The 25709-nt window shown below is 45.5% G+C and overlaps 1 protein-coding gene across 4 annotated transcripts; it reads right to left on the minus strand.

Annotated features, from left to right (window-relative positions):
• Positions 1–1535: 1535 nt before the first annotated feature.
• MDH1B (malate dehydrogenase 1B) lies at positions 1536–25707 on the minus strand. Of its 4 annotated transcripts, none has more exons than XM_045032582.1 (13): positions 25555–25707; positions 23016–23128; positions 21060–21194; positions 19398–19540; positions 17995–18497; positions 17001–17142; positions 14684–14838; positions 13866–14005; positions 12643–12691; positions 12012–12080; positions 10081–10155; positions 3378–3452; positions 1536–2772 (listed from the first exon to the last, which is right to left on the minus strand). In XM_045032582.1, the coding sequence occupies exons 1-13, from the start codon at positions 25574–25576 to the stop codon at positions 2696–2698; spliced, it is 1698 nt and encodes a 565-aa protein (XP_044888517.1). In that variant the 5' UTR covers positions 25577–25707; the 3' UTR covers positions 1536–2695. The 4 variants fall into 4 exon arrangements, with proteins under 4 accessions (XP_044888517.1, XP_044888518.1, XP_044888519.1 ...); XM_045032584.1 differs by having other exon boundaries at positions 1537–2772; positions 25450–25574; XM_045032583.1 differs by lacking the exon at positions 21060–21194.
• Between the last annotated feature and the right edge of the window lie 2 nt (positions 25708–25709).

Consider the following 25709-nt stretch of genomic DNA (forward strand, 5'->3'; position numbering starts at 1 on the left):
ACTCTTGATTCCAGTATGAACTCTGCCAGTGAGACACTTGCCCCCATAAGAAACTTAGGGGTCCCTCACTTGCTGCCTCCATGACACTATTCCCATTTGTGCTGTTCCTTCTGTAAAACACTCAACTTCCATTTCCAAATCCTACCCAACACCCAATCTCCCATCTTTCTTTGGGCCACCTGAGCACTCTTCTCATAAGCTCCCTTTCTTTTGACCCACAAGACTCCCTCTCCCCATTTGGGCCATCTCAACTGGCAGAGAACCAAAGAACTCCACTTAGTTTCCTCACCTGTCAAATGGAGCTTCCATTTGAACAGAAATGAGTTTATTCAAACACTGTTTATTTCTTGCAGATAACAGCAAAAATGTGTATCTTGTTTCCAAACTTTGCAGCAAAAGGAATTAAGAATGCACAATGGCATTTAATTTATTTTTAAGATTGTCTATTAAAAGATGTAGACTAACAAAAGAAAGGAGTTCCCAATATAAGTGTACAAGCAGCTTCCACTGAGTGCATATGAAAAGGTTTACTGCAGTTAGCCAACACCCTGATTTGGGCAAGGACTTAAGCATCTGCTTATCTTTCAGCATATGAGTTGTGCCATTTGAAACTAACGGAGTGAATGAAATAATGAATGGAGGAAAAAATGAAAGAAAAGTTGATATTTTTTCTTCCTTTTAAGATGAAGCACTAAGAAGCAATGAAACGATCTTTTGCGATTAAAGAGAATTCTTGCCCTGACCATTACACTGTTGTCCTGTAACTGAATCAGGGATGTCAAGAACCACAGTTTGGCTGATCACACAGAGTTGACTGTCTATTAAGTCTCCCATTGTATTATTGCTTATATTTGCTAGAGCCAATCCTGAGAGCACAATGTACTTTTGCTGTGCTGATTAGAGTGTGCTACACAGAATTTACATTCAGAAAGAAAACGCTTTCAATGGCTGTGTCAAGAAATTAAGGCCAAATCCTGAGGTACTTACCCTGGCAAAACTTTCATTGACTGTAATGGGAGCTGTGTGTTGGTCCATAAGCAGCAGAGAACACCTCTCAGTAACATTTCGTTCAAATCTGTTCCCTTTGTAAAGGGAGTGGTCTTGGCACCACTACATTTATCTTATGTAATAAATATGGATGGAATTTTTCCCTTAGTACTCCTCTCTAGTAAGTGACAGTAATGACCCTTGAAAATGTATTTTGTGTATTACCTTGGGTTGAGCAAACTTTGTAGAGATTAAGCTTTGTAGACCTTTCAAATGATTCTTTGGATATGCAAAACCAGTCTGAGTTTCCTATAAATTGCATAAAAGTTTCCATTATAACCCTTTGATTTCATTCATTTATCAAGTGCCAGATCCTGCAACCCTTACTCACATGAGTATTCCTATTGATTCCATGACCCTGCCCAGACATGACTCCCTTAGGACCAAGAGTGCTGCCAGCAGTGCTAACTGGTTCCGACTAATGCTCCCAGGTACTGAAGCCATGTTAGTGCATCTGTCTAGATGTAGCTATAAAGGTCCTTTTAGCTGCGTGCACCTAAGGAGAGGGTGAATTTAAAACCTTCAAAGCTGAAAAAAAAAAAAGCACAAGAGTGCAACTCTAGTGTTCAGCGAAGGTGCTTTTCTTTATTGTATCTTGACATCTCCAGCACAAATTTAAAAAAATACCAAGGCAATTCTTGCTTAAGAGCCTCAATATTTTTTTTCATTCTCTGATTGTTTTCTGTTCTACGTGAAGTTCTAGTCTGAAAAGTGACTTTGCAAAGTTGATATCATGGCTTCCATATTCGTTGTATTACTAATTTTTGTGTCAAATGTGCTCAGTACATAAGTAAAAGATTTGTTTCTTAACTACCACCTCATTCTGGAGTCTGAGGATCAATTTGCGCTTTTTCAATCCTGCGTCAGCATCTTTGATAAAGCTTCTGGCATTCAGCTTTATCTGTGCAACATTTTCTTCAATGGGTTTGCACAGGTGTAAATAACTGGAACTTGGTAAACAATCTGCTGAGGCTGTGCAAGATTGAATAAGATGCAGATTCTATTCCATCTTAGTTCTGGTGGCTCTGTAAAGCTAAGAATATTTTTGTTACTAAACTGAGCAAATACATTACTGTTGTGCATATAGAGTCCTATTTGTTGAGCAAAGAGATGCCATTTTTAACTGTCACTTTTCAGAGTAAAACTACACTTTAAATATGTAACGTTAATGCTACGCTGGAATCATTTTAATTTCTTATTTTAATACAATATTAATATTACTAATTCAAACATACAGGTATCAGAAAACAAATAAAAGAAAGACAGGATTTTTAAAAAGGGATGCTTAAAGTTAGGCTCTCGTTTTTGAAAATTTTGGCCTAAGATTTTTGCTTAGGCTGTTAAATATTTACTTTAATATACAGCACATGCAATGTGAATTACTTATTGATAAAATAATGTTAACATTTTCATTTATTGAATTTGTGTTTAAATTTGCAGCCCTGTAGAATCAGTTACCATGAGGTGTGTGTGTGTGTGTGGTGGGGTTTTTTTTTCTTCAAATGTGCCAGTTCCTATACATTCTTAAATAACTACTACAAAAGAAAACCTGTAAAGGTTCAAAGCCATGAATCTGTCTCTGTCAGAAGTAATATGTTCCAAGTACAATAGCATATCCCTTGCCGTAGTTTACTTGATCAGAAGTTATTTAAGGGTTTTCATCGTTTTCTGCATTGCTCAGACTGGTCTCTGATTGATTTAAGCCCTCAGATGAAGTTTCAGGATCTGTAAAAACAGATGTAAAATATTTTAGGTTTACAAGACATGTTCTCTTTTTTTGGAGTTTCTCCCTATTTGTTCTGTTTTCTGATGGTCTGTAGGATCTAGATCACGCCCTCTGTGGAAATTTCCATCTTAAAGTAGCCAGTACATGTATGTCTACCTGAGCTGTGAATCACATCTCCCAACTTCTGTGTAGACATTCCCTTAGGGGGCAAGTAAAATTCATTGGCCAGGTTTTCCAAAGAGCTCATCTACCAGAGAGGCACCTAAATGATGTGGCCAGACTTTCAAAAGTGCTCAGCTACCAACAATCCCCACTGAGAAGCTTTTAACACCTGCTTTTCTTGTTTATGCTACACTTTCCATTAACTGAATGGATAAATCTTTATATTCTGTTTTAAATTAAACCAACTGGTTCAGTGATTGAATAAACTATTTAGACCTGATATTTTGCTATCCTGTTTACTTACAAAAGTTTTCTACTGTTTTGTTTCTGGCCCCCTGTGAAAAGTTGAGGATTTGTATCCAGGTTTGTCAAAAGGTATTAGAGCTACAATTTGAACATTATCAACAATTTAAAAAAATTATATTTAGGCATCTTGGCCTACCATCTATGGGCACTTGGACTTTTTCTTCTTCCAGCATCTCTGACTGAAGTAACCCATCGGGTGGAGCTTCAGGTTCTGTAATAAACAAAATGAAAGGACCAAAATGTTCTACCTTTACTACAGTCATGCCTGGGTACATAAATCTTCCACAAAGAAAGGACAAAGAAAGCTCAACCTTAACTATCCCTCTTGTTTATATATAATCTTACATAGGAGTTGTCATTTACTATATCTGACCTCCTGAGGAGGTGGCAGCTTAGGGCTCTGAAAAAGACGGTTACTCACCGTAGTAACTGTTGTTCTTCGAGATGTGTTGCTCCTATCCATTCCAGTTAGGTGTGCGCGCTGCGCGTGCACGGCTCTCCGGAACATTTTTACCCTAGCAACTCCGGCGGGCCGGCTGGGCGCCCCCTGGAGTGGCGCCGCTATGGCGCCTGTTATATACCCCAGCCGGCCCGTCCGCTCCTCAGTTCCTTCTTGTCGGCTACTCCGACAATGGGGAAGGAGGGCGGGTCTGGAATGGATAGGAGCAACACATCTCGAAGAACAACAGTTACTACGGTGAGTAACCGTCTTTTCTTCTTTGAGTGATTGCTCCTATGCATTCCAGTTAGGTGATTCCCAAGCCTTACCTAGGCGGTGGGGTCGGAGTGAGATGTGGCAGAGTGTAAGACTGCTGAGCCGAAGGCTGCATCGTCTCTGGATTGCTGCACCAACGCGTAGTGGGAGGCGAAGGTGTGGACAGAAGACCAGGTGGCCGCTCTACAGATGTCCTGGATGGGGACGTGGGCCAGGAAGGCGGCCGACGAGGCGTGCGCTCTCGTCGAGTGAGCAGTGAGGCGGCATGGTGGCACGCGAGCAAGCTCGTAGCATGTCCAAATACATGCCGTTACCCAGGAGGAAATCCGCTGTGAGGAGACCGGCTCGCCCTTCATGCGGTCGGCGACTGCTATGAACAGCTGGGTCGAACGCCGGAAGGGCTTCGTCCGCTCGATGTAGAAGGCAAGGGCCCTGCGGACGTCCAGGGTGTGAAGCTGTTGCTCCTGAGGGGAGGCGTGCGGCTTCGGGAAGAAGACCGGGAGGAAGATCTCCCGGTTGAGGTGGAAGGCCGACACCACCTTGGGGAGGAAGGCCGGGTGTGGTCAAAGCTGCACCTTGTCTGCGTGGAAGACGGTGTATGGTGGTCCAACCGTTAGAGCACGGAGCTCAGAGACTCGTCTCGCTGATGTAATTGCGAGGAGGAAGGCCGTCTTCCAGGAGAGGTAGAGCAGAGAGCACGTGGCTAGAGGCTCGAAGGGTGGTCCCATAAGTTTGGCCAGAACGAGGTTCAAATCCCAGGTCGGGGCAGGACGCCTCACCGGCGGGTACAAGTGGTCCAGGCCTTTAAGGAAGCGGGAAACCATCTGGTTAGAGAAGATGGAACGACCTCCCATGGACGGGCGAAAGGCGGACACTGCTGCCAGGTGTACTCTCAAGGAGGAGACCGCAAGACCTTGCTCCTTAAGGCACCAGAGGTAGTCGAGGATGGTAGGGACCGGGACTACGAATGGATTGAGTCCTCGTTGATCACACCAGAGTGCGAATCGCTTCCATTTCGCAAGGTAAGTGGAGCGAGTGGAAGGCTTTCTGCTCTCTAGCAGGACTTGCTGTACTGCCGCCGAACAGTCCCTCTCTGCGTGGGTCAACCACTCAGGTACCAAGCTGTAAGATGGAGGGACTGCAGGTTCGGGTGGCGGAGTCTGCCGAAGTCCTGGGTGATGAGGTCCGGCCATAACGGAAGGGGGATAGGATCCCGAACGGAGAGCTCGAGCAGCAGGGTGTACCAGTGCTGCCTTGGCCAGGCCGGAGCTACGAGTATGACGTGGGCTCTGTCTCTCCGAAGCTTCAGTAGCACTCGGTGCACTAGCGGGAACGGAGGGAAGGCGTAGAGGAGACGATCCGTCCAGGGGTAAAGGAAGGCGTCCGACAGGGAGCCTGGCGAGCGACCCTGGAACGAGCAAAACAGGTGGCACTTCCTGTTCTCCCTGGAGGCGAATAGGTCTATCTGGGGAAACCCCCACCTCCGGAAGATTGTGTGGACGGCATCTGGATGGAGGGACCACTCGTGGGAGAGGAACGACCTGCTGAGATGGTCGGCCAGCGTGTTCTGCACTCCGGGAAGAAAGGATGCTTCCAGGTGAATTGAGTGGGTCACGCAGAAGTCCCACAGGAGCATCGCTTCCTTGCAGAGTGGGGAGGAGCGGGCTCCGCCTTGTTTGTTCACATAAAACATCGCTGTGGTGTTGTCCGTGAACACCGCTACGCATTGGCCTCGGAGACGGGTGTGGAAGGCGTGGCACGCCAAGCGAATTGCCCGCAGCTCCCTGACGTTGATGTGGAGGGAGAGCTCCTGGGGCGACCAGAGGCCCTGGGTGTGTAGGTCGCCCAGGTGTGCCCCCCATCCCAACGCCGAGGCATCTGTCATCAGAGTCACGGACGGACGAGGAGGGCAGAACGGGACTCCTGCACATACGACTTCTGGGTTCAGCCACCAACCGAGCGAAGCGAGGGTAGGCTTCGTGACCGTGACTACTCTGTCCATCGAGTCGCGGTGTGGGCGGTACACCGACGCCAGCCAAGATTGAAATGGGCGAAGGTGCAGTCTCGCATAGGCGGTGACGAACGTGCACGATGCCATGTGGCCCAGGAGGCGTAGGCAGGACCGAACCATCGTAGTGGGAAAAGCGTGCAGGTCTCGGATGATGGAGACCATCGTCTGGTGCCGGGCGCGAGGGAGACAGGCCCTGGCCACCGTGGAGTCGAGGACCACTCCAATAAACTCCACCCTCTGAGATGGAGTCAGTGAGGACTTCTCCACATTGACGAGAAGGCCTAGTGCCCGAAATAGGGAGAGTATCTCGGCAACTTGGTCTGTTACCAATTGGCGGGATGGCCCGCGAACCAGCCAGTCGTCGAGATAAGGGTAGACGTGAACTCGACGACGGCGGAGGTCTGCAGCAACCACTGCCATGCATTTGGTGAAGACCCTTGGAGCGGTGGATAGGCCGAAGGGTAGCACCGCAAACTGGTAGTGCGCACCGTTGACCACAAAACGCAGGTAGCGTCGATGGGGAGGGTAAATAGCAATATGGAAGTATGCGTCCTTCATGTCGAGGGCGGCAAACCAGTCTCCCGGATCCAGGGAGGGAATGATGGTCCCCAAGGTCACCATGCGAAATTTGAGCTTGATCATGTATTTGTTGAGCTCCCGGAGGTCCAGTATGGGTCTGAGGCCTCCCTTCGCCTTGGGGATGAGAAAATAACGGGAATAGAATCCCCTGCCCCGCCTGTCTTGCGGCACCTCCTCTATGGCACCCAACCTCAACAGAGTCTCGACCTCTTGCAAGAGGCATTGCTCGTGAGAGGGGTCCCTGAAGAGGGACGGGGAAGGTGGGTGGGAAGGAGGGGGCGAAATAAACTGAAGGTGGTAACCATACTGGATAGTACGGAGTACCCAGCTGTCCGACGTGATTTGGGACCACGCCGGGAGGAAGTGGGAAAGGCGGTTGCAAAATAAAGGGGTTGGATCCTGGGAATAGACTGATGAGCCGTCCTCGGGCGTCCCATCAAAATTGCTGTTTGGGCCCTTGCGGGGCCTTGGACGACGCCTGGGCCTGGTTGCGCCTGCTGCCTGAAGGTCTACGGCAGTTGAGGCCGGTGCGCCGACTATTATAAGGCCTTGACCTGGCCTGGGTAAAAGGCCGGAAGGGCTGCTGTTGGCGGAAGGAGCGCCTCTGGGTAGCTGGTGTGTGCATACCCAGAGTGCGGATAGCTACACGACCGTCCTTCAGGGTCTGTATCCTCGAGTCTGTTTTCTCTGAGAACAGGCCGTGAGTCTCAAAGGGCAGGTCCTGGAGGGTATACTGCACCTCCGGCGGCAAGGTGGAGGACTGCAGCCAGGAGATGCGCCGCATAGTTACTCCAGAGGCCAGGGTTCTGGCCCCTGAGTCCGCCGAATCCAGAGCAGCCTGGATGGAAGAGCGGGAGGCTGTCCTGCCCTCTTCGACCAGAGCCGAAAACTCTCGTCGGGAATCCGTCGGGATCAGTTCCGTGTATTTCGTGAGGGACACGAAAATGTCGAAGGCGTACCGGGCTAAGAGGGCCAGCTGGTTTGCAATGCGCAGCTGAAGACCCCCCCGCCGAATACACCTTGCGGCCCAACAAGTCCATGCGCCTGGTGTCCTTCGACTTCGGCGCTGGGGCTGGCTGTCCATGCCGCTCACGGTCGTTAATGGACTGGACAACCAGTGAGTCCAGAGCGGGGTGAGTGTAGAGATACTCGTATCCCGCGGGGGGGACCGAGTATTTACGTTCCACGCCCCTTGCCGTAGGGGGGACGGACGCCGGCGACTGCCAGATGGTCGTGGCATTTTTCTGGATTGTTTTAATAAAAGGCAAGGCCACCCGTCTTCATCTTCCGGGACCTCCGCCACCGGAAGGTCAATGGCCTTCGCCACCCTGCGGAGAAGGTCCTGGTGGGCTCGCAGGTCGATTGGGGGAGGGTCTACCGTAGCGGCGCCCGCCACTGCCTCATCCGGAGAGGAGGATGAAGACAGAGTCTGTACCACCACCTCTGCCGGAGGCTGCTCAGGGGCTTGTGAGGTTGACGGAAGTCCTGCGGGGTCCGACGACGGTAGGGTCTCCCCCCGTGGAGTTGGGGGAGGGCGGCTCACCGTGGCTTCCGGTATCCTGCTTTCAGCACCCACTGGGCGCTGGGACAAGGGGAGCCCTTGGGACTCATAGCCGGCCCAGGGGACCCAGAAACCCCACTGCTGGTGTCCAAGATGTTGGCTCTGGGTGGGAGCCCGGGGATCCGTCTCGCTGTCCGCCTGGGAGACGACCGATGGCTGACGCGAAGGCCACGGGGGTGCAGAGGCGCTGATGGAGTGCGCCGCTGAATGAGGCAGCTTATCCCCGGACGGTGCCGAGGAGCGGTGCCGGCCGTCACGGTGCCAGGATGGTGATCTGGACCGTTGGTCACTTCGGTACCGGGAACCAGAGCGTGACCTTGATCGCCGGTGGTGAGAGCGGCTGCGGGAGTCGCGACGTCGAGATCGGTACCGGGAACTGGATCTCCGACGGTACCGTTGGTCCGGTGACCGGGACCGTGAGCGGTGCCGGGAGTGTGACCGGTACCGCGAGACTGAGCGGTACCAGGACTGCGACCGGTGCCGGGACGGGGTGCGGTACCGAGACTGGGATCGGTGCCGGGATCGGGACCGGCGTGACGGCGACCGTTGCCTGGACCGGGACCGGGTCCGAGGCTTGGAGCGTCGCCCCTCTCTTTCGTCAGGGGTCTGGGGCCGCATCATAGCAGGCTTGCCCAACGATTGAACAGCCCGCACCGGCGGTGCCGGGGGCCGGAGACTCGGTGCCTCTACGAGCTGAATAAGCTCTCTCGCCGCCACAAACGTTTCAGGGGTGGACGGGAGATGCAGCTCTACCGCGGCCGGCGCCGGGGAGCAGGGAGGTACTGGACTCGACGGCTCTTGCGGTGCCGGAGTCAGCGGAACCGTGCACGGCTTGTGCACTACCACAGCCGGTGCCGGAGGTGCCGGAGGTGGCTGGGTAAACTGTCCCGAAGCTGCAGGTTTTGGAGCCGGGTGCGCCGTCTTCCGCTTCCTCTGGGGGGAGAGGGAATGGTGCCGGGACTTCGGTGCCGTCTGCGCGCCCTTAGGAGCCTCGGTACCGGGGCGGCTCGGTGCCGCTGGTGCGCTGCGCGCCGAGGATGGTTTCGGCGGTGCCGGGGACGGAGCGGAGGGCTGAAGTGCCGCCTCCGTAAGGAGCTGTTTAAGTCGCGAGTCTCGCTCCTTTCTTGTGCGCGGCTTGAATGCCGTGCAAATCGGGCACTTATCAGTCCTGTGCGATTCCCCGAGGCAGCGCAGGCAGGAATCGTGCGGGTCGCCGATGGGCATAGGCCGCTGACAAGCCGCACCGGGCTTAAAGCCCGGTGCCTTGGGCATGAGCCCGCACCGGTTGTGGAAGAAGAGGGGCTAACCCCTCTAATTCCCTACTATCACAACTATAACAACTATACAACTAACTTATTCAACTAATCTTAACTATTAAACTAAGTGAAACAACTATATACACTAAAGATACGGAGAAACGCTAGGGCTGTGGAGGTGAGATAGCACTCCACTGTTCCCACTGGCCGTCACGGGCGGTAAGAAGGAACTGAGGAGCGGACGGGCCGGCTGGGGTATATAACAGGCGCCATAGCGGCGCCACTCCAGGGGGCGGCCAGCCGGCCCACCGGAGTTGCTAAGGTAAAAATGTTCCGGAGAGCCGTGCACGCACGGCGCGCACACCTAACTGGAATGCATAGGAGCAATCACTCAAAGAAGAAGAATACTTTTTACCTGTGAATACCATTGTTCAGTATAACCTGAATGTGAATATTTTGGACAACAAAGGAAGATTTTTAATAGTTTGTTGGCCTACATGGCTACAAACTATTAAACATAAAAGGTGAAATCCTAGCCTCATTGACTTCAGTGGGACCAGGATTTCACAGAAGGAGCTTTGCCCTCTTGTCTGCGAATGTCACATTTGCATTGTTTTTGTTTTTCAACCTGCTTCTGCATAAAGAGCTCCAGCCTTCAGATGTTATCAACAAGGAAAATTTTGTAGAAACTATAATATTCTGGAACGTATAGTTTACCATCAGTAGTTGTTTGGACTTTTTCTCCTTCCTGGGTCTCTGGCTGAAGTAAGCCATTGGATAAGGTGTCCAGGTCTGTAACAAACAAAATAACAGAATGCTCTGTGTTTTAAAACACACATCTCCTCATACTTGAATATACAGGGCAACAGGAAAGGTATTTTGATATGTTTTGCTATTATCTGAATAATATGATGCTATAAAGATTTGATCCTAAGACCCCTCAAAGCCTTAGGGAAACTTGACTTGCAGGGTTCTCCACCAATTGAGTATTTAGGTTACTACTGGCTAGCTGACTGCCTGTAGCTGAATTGCTCTACTGCTGAGCTGCCAGTGTGCCCTTTTTTGCCACAAAGTATGAGGCAGTTTTGCAAAAGAGCAGCACAGGGCATCAGGTGGCAGCCAGGTAGGAAGAGTCCTGTTCTCACTTGAAGTCGATCTCTGAGAGCACCAGGATGTGGCCAGTGTGGATCACTGAGCTCTTCATATATCAAGAATTCATCACTGGGGCTGTGGACTATGATGAGAGACCAAAATACTCAGGGGCTCTCTGGAGGTGTGGAGCTGCAGAGATACCACTCCCATTCCTCTTCCTGTTTCCCAGTATGTGCATCTATAGAGTGGATGGGAAAGAAGAAAAGTTTTCAGGGGAAAGAGAGTTGATGTGACCTGAAAGAGAAGGAATTTTAGGGGATCTGAGCGAGGGAAAGCAATCTAGGACCAGGGGAAATAGCAGCACCTGTGTCAGGGAAAGGAGATAACTGGGGCATTATGAGAACTAGAGGAAAGAGATTTGGGGGACTGAGAAATAAGATAGGAGAAACTCAGTGGAAATGAGAAGAATCCAGGGGAAGAGAGATAGTGAGAAAGGACACAAAGGAAGAAGGAGAGAGACATGGAATGTGTAAAAACTAAAATTGAGAGAGAACTGTAGTTTAAAAAGATGAAAAAAGAGAACATGGAATGTAGCTAAGAAAATAAAACTTGGAGATGGAAGGAAGGAGAGCAAAAAATGGGAAAACAGAATAAACCCCAAGAACACACAGCTTTCAGATTAGGAAATTTTCAATTTAATGGATGCTCTTTCTTTTTTCCCTAATGTAATCATCCTGAAGTGACAGGGCAGAGAATCCAAGTAGCAAAACTGTTGGGAAATGAAGCAACGGAAGAGGTGGATTAGGACTTGGCCTTGTATTGTGGGTGGGAAAAATAGATTGGGGAAGGCTCAAAAGTTTGTCATGGTATTGTGATGTGGTTTGCAGATCCCTTCAAACTAATTCTGCTCATCTGTCAAACTCCCAAAGTAGAGATGATAAAATTAATGGGCAGCAGGTTTAAAACAAATAAAAGGAAGTTCTTCACACAGCGCACAGTCAACCTGTGGAACTCCTTGCCTGAGGAGGTTGTGAAGGTTAGGACTATAACAGGGTTTAAAAGACAACTGGATAAATTCATGGAGGTTAAGTCCATTAATGGCTATTAGCCAGGATGGGTAAGGAATGGTGTCCCTAGCCTCTGTTTGTCAGAGGGTGGTGATGGACGGCAGGAGAGAGATAACTTGATCCTTAGCTGTTAGGTTCACAACCTCTGGGGCACCTGGCATTAGTCACTGTCGGTAGACAGGATACTGGGCTGGATGGACCTTTGGTCTGACCCAGTACGGCCATTCTTATGTTCTTAGAAGAGATACTGGATTTTTGGTAAGTATTGATAGGGTTCGGTTTATGTGGTTATGCACTTGAACTTTGCCATGGTAACCTGAGAATTTTACTTTAAGTGAAGCCAAGTGGATCAATAATTCAGTGCTGGTATAAAAGATCTCTCCTTTCTTGTAATTGGGACCTCCTGAGGAAGTGACAAGATCTAACAGTGAAATATTGGATTTAACTTCCCTGAAATAATTGGGGCTACTATCATGTTTTTTAGCCTACCCTCTGGGGGTGTTTGAAAGTTTTCCTCTTCTAGAAGTGCTAGCAGATTGAAGCCATTCAATGCAGGTTCTGTAAAAAAACATCCAAATGAAAAGATTCAAATTCATATTTACAACAGCCCTTTTTGCATCTGAGGTTTTCCCTTTTTTTTTTTAAATGGCAGGTGGTTAACAAAGAGGCCAAAAGAGCCCATGATATACCAGAGTAGCTTCAAAAACATTAACCAAGACATACGGCAAGACATATTTTCCAATTAGTCAGTTCAATATGGAAAGAGGCTTAATGTTCAATATTAAACAATGACAAGATATAAATCCTACATCCCAACTCAAGTGATGATATTCATAGTCTCTGAATGCTAGAAGATCAACAAACCAAAACATGACTGCCACCATCCAGTCTTGCACTCTCTAAGGGCTATGAGATTTCAACAGTCGGTAGGATCAGGACCCTTAATACCAGCACTTAAAATAACTTCAGAAATCCAGAAGGCAGAATTTTAATCCACTGAAAAAAAAATCATACAACCCAGTCATCACACCCATTACTTTAAATCCCCCTCAAAATCTTATTTTATGTCCTCTGTTATATGACACAGCTTTAAACCAATATTTACTACTAATGGTTTTACCTTTATATGGATGCATTTCTGGTATTTCCCCTAATGCAACTTGTTTTTCCTACATGAGAAAGAGAGCTTTATTATCATATACTATTTACAAGAGTTACAATTTCTAGCATGAATTTAAAATGTTCGGATGAAGATACCCCCTACATACTATTAACATGACTAAAGAGAGAAGATGAATGATGCTAAAGTGAAGTGTTTGAGATCAGTCCTCTTGTATTCAATATTAATAACAATTTTCAACTTATTGTGAATGACACACTGAAAAGAAATTGCTGTTAGCTTATTTTGTGTTTTATGAGAAATTCTAAGCTTTGAAAAAACCTAGTATTTGAAAAAAAACCTTCAGTATTTGCACATACGGCACACCACAGTCATACCAGCAGTCAGTCTGCCATGGTACTGTCATAAATATGGTACAGCCAAAACAAAATGGTTCAATCAGCCACTCAGAATGAAACTGGAAAATTAAGCCAGGATTTCTGTCCGGCACAGTACAAAACACACTAACTTTTGGGTGCAAACTCTATATTGGCTCATGTTAACTACTACTATGAGCTAATAGGCAATTAGTTGCTCAATTGCCCAATCTGCATACATAAATGCTAGTTTACACATGCCACGATAAAATTATTGTATATTCAACGGTGTGCATTTTGTAGGGGTCTCATTTGGCAGATGGGTCTCAGCATCCAAAACTATAATACAGCCCATGATGGGGTGTTCACCCCACACCTGCCTAGAAGGTGTTAATGAGGCTCAGAAAGGGCCAATTAACCAGCTAAGCCACAGCTGAGGGGAATTAGGTGGCCTAAGTAATCCCCTGAATGATGACAGGACCATAGTCTGGAATTGAGCAGGCTACAATTGCTAGAGATAGGTCCCTGGACTGGAACCCAAAGTAGTGGGCGGGTCTGAGTTCCCTACCAGCCACTGGGGAATTGCCTGAGACCGTTGGTATGGAAAGATTTTGATAGTCCAGAAAGTGAACCACTTAGTGACCTGACCGGAGGACTGAGTCACGAAGAGGAAGCTGCAGCTCCTGGAGCGAGAGAGTGGCCACAGAGTGAGAGTGACAGAGTGCAACCACAGGAAGAGGCATTGGCCTGGCAGTGCTAATCCCCAGAACAACCTGGAGGAGGCGCTTCCAAGCGGTGAGTAGAGCACCCTGTGACACACCCATAGATGACTGAATGGAAATAATACTAGATGGAGAGTGACATCACCTGTATCAGATCATGGGCTAAATGCTTCAGAGCTTCTTGAGTTTCTTCACTAATTTCTGTTTCTGTAATGACCTCCCAGCTACCATCCTGGAACCTCACAGGCATGGAGAAGATAATCCCTTCAGGGATACAAAATTGACCTAAAGAAAAAATTCCCCCCAAACATGTTTCTTTCTGATTAAAACACACAGTGATGTGCTCAAATACTGTAGTGGTGAGTAGCAATCTAAAACTCTAAAATAGACAGATTATTGCCTTTCTCATCATACAATTCAAAGAACACTGAACTCCCTGATTCATCATGACTGCAAGTTTTAATTAGGAATCCACAAAATCATTGTGTACCTTAACAAAAGATATGCAAAATTCCTTATTTCCATCTCTGCTTTAAATGGCACATATGAAAATATTTCTAAATGTATTTGGACTTATAATCACAGTTAAAGGACATTCTTTCAAAATGTAGCCCAAAGAATCAATAAGGAATTTAAAAATCCTTTCTACAAAGCAGTGACTACATAAAATCAATTGAATTAGTGGGTTAAAATAGAGGAACAGGAAAATGAAACCACAAAAACACCTGAGTAATTTTGTGAGATGCATGTAAAAAGTACATACAGCATTCTAGGATCTTGGTAGAATAATTTCTTAAATTTGGAAGCTCTTGTGTTAAGAAAATACATTATCCTCAGAGAATCACGATTTAATTGAAAATTGTTAAAGATCTGAATTAAAAAATTACTATTACACTTATTGAAGGAAGCTATAGAGTAAAGCGAAATCTTCACAGTATGTGTGAAATACAAATAGAAATTTACCTTCGCTGAGTATTCCCATTGAGACAATCTCCCCAGGAGGAGAGTCTTGATACCAGTATCTCAGCACAGTAGCTATAACATGAGCAGGTGACATGCCTAAGCAGTGATGCTCCAGGGAACTCAGTACAAATGCAAATTCTGAACGCACCCAGTTGCTGCCATCAAGAAAGGAGAGATTTTTAATATAATTATGGAAGACTCAAGATCAGGTAGTTTTCTAGATTAAATAAGAACTAAAGACAGTGGGAGATGTCAGTATGGACTAATACACTTCTCAAACAGGGGTTCTCAAACTTCATTGCACCATGACCCCCTTCTGACAACAAAAATTACTACATGACCCCAGGAGGGTGGACCGAAGCCTGAGTCCCACTGCCCTCGGTGGGGAGCCAAAGCCCCATTGCCTAGGCAGGGTAGGGGTCAAAGCCGAAGCCCAAGGGCTTCAGCCCCACCCAGGGGGCCTATAACCTGACCCCCGCCACCCAGGGCTGAATCCCTTGGGCTTCGGCTTTGGCCCCTGGCTTCAGCTCCAAGCCCCAGCAACTGTAAGCTAGCTCTGGCGACCCCATTAAAATGACCCACTCTGGGGTCCCAACCCACAGTTTGAGAACCGCTGGACTAATTCAATCTTGAGGGCTTAAAGCTAGTCACCTACAGCTATAGATAAAAGCACAGAGGTAGAAGTGGCCTGGTTGTCAGAGGTGAAGAGTGTTGCAGGTGCAGGTCATTTATTCAAATGCCTTCTTTCAGCATTCTAAATTGTAGTGGGGACTCCAGAAGGCCCTTTTGGTGGAGGTAACCGGGGGAATGTGCTGAATCTGCAAATCCTTGATCATAACCTCTCCGCTGCTCCCTTGTGGCTGCAGGCTCCCCTCAGAACACAGACTGTTCGACTAGTGCTGTCAGGTTAATAAAGCCAGGTTTTCAAAGGTATTTAGACACATAAAGATGTAGACAGGTGCCTTAGCTGGTTTGTCAATAAAGATTAGGGTCTGGATCCATAAAGGGACACCAATCATCACAACCTCTAACTTTTAGGCACCTAGAAAATCACAGGAACAGCACTGTGATCCACAAAGCCTGGGTTAGGTGCCAAGGCTCCTTGTACAATGCATGAGGGGAGACCGGCACCTTAGCATTGTAGGCCTCACTTGGCATGAGTAACTAGACAGAGGCGAGGCCTCATTTCTTGGGAGACAGAATTATGGAGGTAAATGGATTAGCAGGCTGGAAACAATGTCTGTATTAACTAAGATAAGGGGGAACATCCAGGGAATCATTTACAATGGACAAGACAACAATGTATAAAATAAAGCCTGGAATGTAAGGTGAGGTAAAGAGTAAGTCAAACACTAACAGCGCGTGGACCGAGCATGCTGTACAGTGGTTGGTTCCTACAAAGTAATAAAGTCAATACCAAAACATGATGCTATGTATAGTACATTAATGTGATGTGTAAATGTGTATATAAAGGAAGGGGGGGTTTCTGTGTAACTTTGGATGCATGATATACCCTGTACCCGCCCACTACATTTGTCTGATCAACTCAGTGTAGCTTTGCTGTATGCCAAATTTAAAAAAATGATGAGACTGGTGTCTGAGTTCTTGGGGGAACCAAGTGCAAAAGGTCTTGGAGGCTACCCCAATAAGCATGAGCTCCACAAACCTAGTATGCTCGGTAGGGAGCTGCCTAACCTAACCAGTGGGAGATGGAGATAGCTGCCTATTTCTTCCAGTGATCCATGAACCAAGGAAAGATAGGTGCTCCTTTGCCTAATTCAAGTGCAGGGCCTGATCTGATAGGTGTGCTTAGAGGCTGACTAACTCCATTCAAAGTAGCTAGTGGAATAAGCTCTCTTTTATAACCTTTAGCCCAGTGGTTAGACCACTCACCTGGGATGTGGAAGACCACCAGTTCAAGTCCCTCTTCTGCCTTCTGAGAAGGGGTTTGAACAGAAATTTGCCATTTCCCAGGTGAGTGTCCTGACCATTGGGCTACAGAGTCAGTCTCTCACTCTCTGGCCCATTTAATAGTCAGTTTTTTAATTAAAGTGGAACAATTTCAACAGGAGAGATTGAGGGCGCCATCAAAAATTGGCAGGGAACAGAGAAATGGATGTAGTTCATGAAACTACTTTAACTCATTTTTGGGAAATGATTCTATTTCAAGTTGATTTGTGTCCCTTTAGTATTATGCTAGAAAGTATCATCTTTAATAATAATAATCTCCATGTATTTGTGAGTGGCCTCAGGTTGATATGGATTTAAAAAGGGTAACATTTAAAAGATCAAAACGAAAAACAAATATATACTGTACCCATCATAGATCATGTCCAGCAAACGGCGTGAAAAGTTAGGTGGGCCCCAGATAGCACTGTCATATCTGTAAACTTTTGCTTTAGACAGATCAATGTAGCTACTGCCACTGATATTACCCCAAACAATCACATCTTTGACTCCTGTAACAAAGAAGAATATATAAAGATGAGTGAACAGAAAGATTTTGTGTTTTAAATGCCTACTGCCTTGGAGCAGGAGTCATTTTACCTCAAAATTGCTACAATAACAAAAAAGAACTTAATGTATGAAACCCAGACAGAAATTGAAGAAGGAACTTTAACCTATCTGATGCTGTGGTATACATTAGTGCAGGGGTTCTTAAACTGGGGGTCGGGACCCCTTAGGCGGTTGCGAGGTTATTACATGGGGGGGTCGCGAGCTGTCAACCTCCACCCCAACCCTGCTTTGCCTCCAGCATTTATAATGGTGTTCAATATATATATATATAAAAAAATTAATTTATAAAGCGGGGGGTCATACTCAGAGGCTTGCTGTGTGAAAGGCGTCACCAGTACAAAAGTTTGAGAACCACTGCATTAATGTATATCATAGTGCCTATTTAAGTTACTGGATAACAAATCAGAACAAATTGCAAACATGGTAATATTACTTTTAAAGCCTTAGGCACCAATTCTTAATGGTGAACTTTAAAAGATAATTAAATAAAAAATCAAACGGCTTTGGTGAATACCAAAATAGCAAATACCTGGTGAATTCCCCAAATAATAGGATATTCAACATATTAACTTCAAAGAAAGGCAGTGATTGCACCTGCAAAAATGAGTGTGCATCCTTGTACTTATAAATGTCTGCACTTCTCTTATGTAGAATCCCACATTTGGTGGTGTAATGGGCGTACTTCTGTTTTTACATATACTCCAACTGCATCCTGCTTTGAAAATGCATAATTCTGACCACTAAAGTTCCCAGATTGTGACTGATATTGAAGAGTACAAATACAAATTACTCACCTGCTGAATTCATATTCAGTTTCCTGGCCAGCATAGCTTTAGCTGCATTTTCCAAGAACATTGCCACAGCGATAATATTCTGGCCGTCAATGGATGGGGCAAATGTCATAATCATTAATGCCCTAAGGTTCACAAAGGTTTTTCCTGACACAATAACTTTGACCCTGCTGTTGGCATTCTTCTCAATCAGGGAACCATACACCTTACATTGCTCAGTCACCTGTCTGATGCAGTCTTCAAGTGATGGGATCTCGTGTTGTAAGAGGATATCATCAAGCAAAATTACAATATCAGCCTGAACAAAGGCATCATCTAATTCAGTGTGCATTGAGACACTGCGAAGGAGGGGGAATGCTAAGTCTTCAGCCTCCATTACAATACCATGCAGAATTTCCTTGTGATGGCTACTGTCAAGCAGATGAATGCTAACCTCTGTTGCCATCCCAAACACTTCTCCATTGGCCAATAATGGAATCAGGTTATAGCAGGCAGGAGCTGATGCACTGATGAGAAAATTTAGATATGGAAAATCTTTGTTAATCAGTAAATGCTGCCGTTTGTACTATAAAATGTATTATAAAAATGAATGACAAAGAACTTAGTCTTGTAGCTGATTAATATTCAAATGATCTATTACCTTATATCATTTCAGTCTTGCTTTCATATCATTTCGTGTATTAGCATAATGCTGCAATGTTTGGATTACCAACACTATATGGGCATATTTATTCATGTAAAAATTTCCTCTATGCTTTAAAATAAAACATTTCATCAAAATATTTCTATTGGGTTCTGCTATTGTAACAATGTTCTTTTTCCAAAGGTCATTTGGGGGCTAAATTTGGCCGAACAGTGTCCCTTTAAGTTCATATCACCTTGCCAGGTTTTTTGGGGGGAAAAGGGGGCACAAGAAGGATTAGATTGGGAGGGAAGTTTAGAAGCTGCAAATAAAACATAAATACCTTCTGGAATATCTATTAAATGCCCATAAACAATAGTGATGAGTGCAGTAAAAATGACTAAATATATACAACCTATTCCAAGTAAATGAATCAGCAAGTACTTGAAGAATTTAGTGCTTTATTTATAATATTTTTTAAAACAAATTGCTACAGCTATGGACAATGTTTTACAAAAAGAGCTTTTAAATTTACATTAAAATTTAATTAAAAGGGACATCAGAAGTTGATGTAGTAATGTGTTTTAAGGTTTAGGATTTTAAAGAAAGAATTTACAAAAAATATAAATTACTTGTAAAGTGTAAGTACCTCAGTTAATATAAACAATATCAAAATGTATATGTGCAAGCCCCACATTCATTTAATCAGCTGAAGAAAGACTGTATGAGAAGAAATATATTATTCTAAAGCTGAATGAATATTACTGTGCTTTTGCTTTCTCACCTGCTGATCCAGACCTGCAAGGGGTTGATAAGACTTTTAATATATTCCTCCTCTTTCTCAATTTCTATGTGGGTCTGCAAATTCTCCTTAGCAATTCTCAGCATCTGCTCACTCAGCATGTCCAAGGTGATGCCATAGTAATGCTCACAATGAAGAAAGGACATTCAGTAATTAGAGTGTGGCCCCAACACAACTAAGTTTTACCACATAAAATAATGTTATGTAACATCTCAAAAAGGAGGAAGGAATGAGAAAAGACTGCAAAATGTTGATTAGCAGCACAGTAACTCCTCACTTAACGTTGTAGTTATGTTTCTGAAAAATGCAACTTTAAGTGAAACAATGTTAAACGAATCCAATTTTCCCATAAGATTTAATGTAAATGCGGGGGGTTAGGTTCCAAGGAAATTTTTGGGGGGCAGACAAAAGGCATTATATACTTTACATTACTGTACTGTGGTGGGGAGGTGCCCCTGGCTTACCCCACACAAGCACAGCCCGGGGCAGACAATGAGGCAGGCAAGAACGCTAGGAAGCACCTTGTGCAGCAGTAGCTTCCCGCCCACCCCAGAAGAACAGGCGCTGACCTTGCTGGGGGATGCTCCAGGCCTGCCTCTTCTCGTCCTCACTCCACTCCAGGCCCGCCTCTTCCCACCCCCACTCCACCTCCTCCCTGGAGCATGCTGTGTCCCTGCTCCTCCCCCTTCCTCCCAGTGCTTCCCTGCTGCCAAACAGCTGATTGGCAGCACTCAGGACTTTGTGGGAGGGAGTGGGAGGAGCAGAGATGCGGTGCTTCCCCTCTCCTCCCTCTCCCACCAGTGGCAGATTTAGAGTTAGTGGGACCCTGTGCTCAGCTTCATTTTTGGGCCCCCTCCCATGGGGGGAGCATTCTCTCTTATCTCCCCCCACCATTTTTCATTCTTTTTTCCTCCATTCTCCTCCTGGGGCTCAGGGTGGGGTGCAGGAGGGTGCTCAGGGTTGGGTGAGGGGTCTGGGAGGGAGTTAGGGTGCGGGAGGGAGCTCAGGGTGGGGGTGTGGGAGAAGGCTCAGGGCTGAGGCAGGCAGGAGGTGCAGAGCACTTACCTGAGGCAGCTCCTGTTTGGTGCAAGGGGTGTGCAGGGGGCTCTGCACAGTGCAGCACCGCCCCCCTGGCTGGGATTCTGGGATTCAAAGCGCCGCTTCTCTCCGGCCGGCTTTGAAGGGGAAAACGCCGCTTCTCTCCGGCTGCCGGCTGTGTGGCTGCCCCTGCTCCTCCTGAATCCTCCGGCCCGTGCTCACAGGGCCACATTCCAAAAGGGGTTTTAGAGCTGCGGGCCAGGGGCCTGGGCCCCCCTTAGCCCAGGGCCCTGCAGCCCCTAAAGCCCCTGCGTTCTGGGTGGCCCTGCCTGCCGGGAGGGGAGGAGCTTCCCAGCTCCCTCCCTCTCGGAAAGTCCTAAGCGCCGCCAAACAGATGTTTGGCGGCGGGGGAAGCACTGGGAGGGAGGAGGCGGAGGCGAGGAACTTGTGCAATGCTCCATTGTAAAGTCAGCCAAATGACATTATAAGGAAGCACTGCACAACTTTAAACGAGCGTGTTCCCTAATGGAGCGGCGACGTAACTTCGAAACAACGTTAAGCGGGAGGATATTAAGTGAGGAGTTACTGTACTGAGAGTCTTTTTACCTGGGCATGCTCCATAAAATCGTTAAATCCTCCCAGAAGCAGGCCCTTCCCTCCACGGTCCAATAATTCCCGCCAAACAATTGGTGAGCGTTTGTGTTTCCATCCATTCTTTTCACAGATATCATGAAGCCACTGCTATAGGCAACACACCCAAAACAGTTTTAACAATTTTTTCACATGCAAAAAGGCAATATTTAAATATTACTGCTGGTACTTTCCAATGTAAGATAGTAATTCTTAACTAAATGCACAGCTGCGGGATACTTCACAGGTCTCCCAAATGTGAATATTTGAAAAACAGAGGAACCTTACCAACCAGATGGCTGTGATGTATTGTACAAGGAGTTAATTAGCATGAGAACAACATATCATACTTGTCTCCTTAATCATATCATTGTGAAAAGTATTGCTCAGCTGGTTTAGCAGTGAACTATAAGAGGTGATACTATTTGTAAAACCACTCCTACAGCTTTGTCTGCCTCATGAGATAGTTCTGGCATTTTTTTCTTGTAACTTCCCCTAGTCTCTCTGCTGCAGGTAAGATATTACCATTACCCTAAATAGCTACCAGCGGTTAGATAATAAAGGAAATTACATCTAAGAGATTTAATTTTTCTGTAACACATGCAAGAAACGCCATTTCAGTAAGGAAGAACTTGAAGGAGGCAACTGTCTTTTTCCATTGTCTTTTTGGTAGCCCTTTTTATTAATAGATATTATTTCAACTGCTTTGAAATAGATGATGCAAACTGGTTTACAGATGGGCTGAAACAGTTGTCTAGTTGTTCACTTAGCTTCTGTAATGTACAGCATTTTATCAAATGCATACTTCCACCTTTTCATGTTCTCTGTATGTATAAATATCTCCTGTCTGTGTGTTCCATTTTATGCATCCGAAGAAGTGAGCTGCAGCTCACGAAAGCTCATGCTAAAATAAATTTGTTAGTCTTTAAGGTGCCACAAGTACTCCTGTTCTTTTTGCAGATACAGACTAACACAGCTGCTACTCTGAAATTTGTAACTACTGTCATCCATACAACTACAGCTACTACTTATTATACTGCACTCTACTAGGTACGTACCGATTTAGTTTAACTGGTTATTAGAAGCATTCACGGAAATCAATTTCATAAGTCATCTAATAGTTTGATGATACTGATTCTTAATTAGTCTGACTTACTCTAGATATGATCTAGTATATTATGGCCACAATAAAAGGGAAATTATCTTCAGCTGGACATTTCTGATACTATCCATTGCACATTCACATACTTAGTGACAGATTCTCATACACTAATGATATTTTACAGCATTCTGCTATTAATATAATGTATTCTTTGTAGTACTATAGCACTTAGACGTATGGACCAGGACCCCATTGTGTGAGGCACTGTACAAACATACCCCCAAAAGCTCACAGTCCAAGTCAAGAGACAACAGATGGATACTAACAGACAGAGAGGTAAGCACAGAGTACGGTGATCTATGTGACACCACCAAAGTGCTGTAAAGGGAACTTAAGAGTAAATGAGAATGGGGCTTTTAGTTTCAATACTTTCAGGCATTGTAACATAAAACTGTTCCTTCTCGACAGATTTATTGGCAAATAATGATTGAGAAGGAATATATATTTGAAATACGCACATATTAGAGGATCAGTATATAATAGGCTAAGCAGGCACTTGTACACTGAAGGAAATAGTAACTTCTTTAAGATTTTAATATCAAAATATAATCTTAGACTGGTAATCATTCTGCCATCATATTTTGTATTATGATTTGTAAATGTCCCAGACTACAATAGTAATGTGGTGTCTGAAACTCATGTAGTTTTCAGAGCCAGAAAGTGGTGCTAATATGCACAACAAAGGAAGCACACTACAGATCAGAGGCACATTCCATGCTCAACCTGAAGCACAAGGGCATCTATTAATGAACTGAATTAAATACCCTTACCTCCCACTTGTCAGGATGTTGAGTAATCTTGTGTATCTTGAAATTAGGCAAATTAATCTGAAGATAGTCGGCCAGAAGTTCTGCCTTAGCAAAGTGTGGACAGTCTGCCTTACCTGAAAATAAGGGAATTAGCATAACTCTAAGAATTTATTAATCTGATTGATGAAAGACTCATAAGATACACATTTTGAAAAACAAGTCATTCTGATTCAAAAGAAGGAATAAGAGAGGGGACTTTACAGGACCAGTTTTCTGTGGGCTCAGGAACAGTAGTAGTATAAGGATATTAAATACCAGGAAAGAAAATTTTAGGGAACGAAGACATCTAAACTCCAATTCAACAAAAGTACTTATTCACATGCTTAACTTTAAAGGGGTTAAGGAGGATAGTAGCAGTAGGAAGAAGGTCCATTAATAAATGAAGAGGGAGGTGAAATTAATGATGACTCAGAAATAGCTAAGATACTGTATTTATTTTTTTCTTTTTTCTTTTAAAAAAAATCTGCCTTTAACAAGAAAATAAAAGAAGCTTTGAAAATCCAGAAGTAAGAGAGTCTCTTTAAAAAGCAGAACCTGACTAACTCACACTAATGACTGGGAGACCCTAATCAGGATAATTGAATCTTATAAATTAGGCTACAATCCTTCAAGGTGCACTGCACAGGCAGATCTCACTGCACCTGCTGCATGGAGCCCCAGTGAAGTCAACAGGAGACTATCTACATGGGAAACTTTACAGGATAGGGACTTAAGTGACAAAGCAAATTTTTAAAATGCAAGGATGCAGAATTAAAGCGCATGCTGTTCATTTATATGTCAAGTGCCATTTTGATTATGTATGACTATACTCCATGATATACTGTGTCAGATGACTTGAGCTTGCACGGCTTGGGCTGTGGAGCTATAAAACTGCAGCGTTAACATCTGGGCGTGGAGTGAAGCCTGGGCTCTGGGATCACATGAGGAGAGAGGGTCCCAGAGCCAAGGCTCCAGACCAAACCCAAACATGTACACTGCAATTTTTCAGCCCCATAGGCTGAATCAGCTGACATGGGTCAGACATGGGTGTTTAGTTACAGTGTAGACACACTCTAAATATTCTGTAGCATACTTTGTAAATGTAATGAAGATGTAGTAATATGTGACATCACTACAGCACTCTGTGCTATTACATTTTTGCTGAGATGGGAAGACAACACCATTACTTGTAAGAATTATAAGTCTGCAGAATAGCAATATTCTATTGTACTGGTAAAGAACAGGTAAGACTTGAAAAATGTGAACACATCAGTCTTTATAGATGATATATATGCTTGAAAATCAGTTCAGGAAAGCAGCCCAATTCAGGATTGCATTTAAGTGCCTGCTTAAATTTATATCCCATTGAAGTAAATTACCTTCATGAATGAGAGGAAAAAAATGGGAGGTAATGTATTGGATTTTAGTAAACCATTTGATAAAGTTTCTCATGAAATCTTACTCTCCAACTATATTCAAATTGGTTTAGCTAGGAACTGTGCCATTGGTCCTGAACACTGGCTTGCCAGCCATAAAGCAAGTGTAATGATAAAGATGTAATATTTACTGTTGTTGTTATCTTAACATCTTCATTAATGAGCCACAACAGAAAAAAAAATAATTTCCGAATGAGACCAAGTTGAGAGTTGTATGATTTATACTCCTCACACTATTGCTACCACTGGACACAGAGTAATTTAAAAAAACTGCCAGAACATAACAAAATGAAATTTCATTTGAAAAAATAAGTAATATATCTGGAATAAAATAATCAAAAATACTAGGATACCATGGAAGAAAGAAACCAAACCCAATAATATGGAATGAAGACAAGGTCTGATAGTAGACAGCAAATCAGATGTATTTGCAACATGATGTGACAGCAAATACAAAATGCATGTGCAACTGAACAGGGCAGTTGGATAGGCCCTCTATGCTGCAATTATGGACCACTCTTGGACACTAAGGCCTGCAATAATGAGTGTTGCTGAAGGGCAACATTTAGTCTGAGTGTAAGGGAAATCTTCCTGGCACTGAGATGTATAAGGCTCCCAGGGAGAGCAGGTGAGGCCTCAGCCCTACAACCAGACTGGGCAAACCCTACAGAATGTGAAACAAACCTATGGGCCCCAAAGGATATGAACTGAGTGAGCATGGAGCTGCCCCCAAATCCCCTAACTGCCCCCATAGCCCTCCCTGGCCCCTCTAACTAGCCCCATAGCCCTTCCTTACCCCTCTAACTGCCCTATACCCCTCTAACTGCCCCCATAGCCCTCCCTGGCCCCTCTAACTGCCCCCATAACCCTCTAATTTCCCCATGCTCCTCCAACTGCCTATACCCCTCTCTGCCCCCACATAACCCCCTCTGGCCCCTCTAACTAGCCCCATAACCCCTCCCCCTAACTGCCCCTCATACCGTGTCCGTGTCTCTGTCCCCACTAACTATCTCATAACTAGCTCAGCACCCTCCGCTCCGCTCCGCCGCCGGGGCAGTCCCTGGGGGCGCGGGCGGGTCTCTCACCAGCCAGCACGAACTTTGCCATGAGGTGGCTGGCGGCGGGGCACGAGCCCCTTGGGCAGCGGCTCTTGGCTGTTGCTTAGTAACGTGGAGACGCTGCCTCTAGTCAACCTCGCCGCGCGAGGGAGAGCGCGGGAAGTTGTCCCCTGGTCCGCCCC

Source organism: Mauremys mutica, chromosome 10, assembly GCF_020497125.1.
Source record: "Mauremys mutica isolate MM-2020 ecotype Southern chromosome 10, ASM2049712v1, whole genome shotgun sequence".
Taxonomy (NCBI): Eukaryota; Metazoa; Chordata; order Testudines; family Geoemydidae; genus Mauremys; species Mauremys mutica.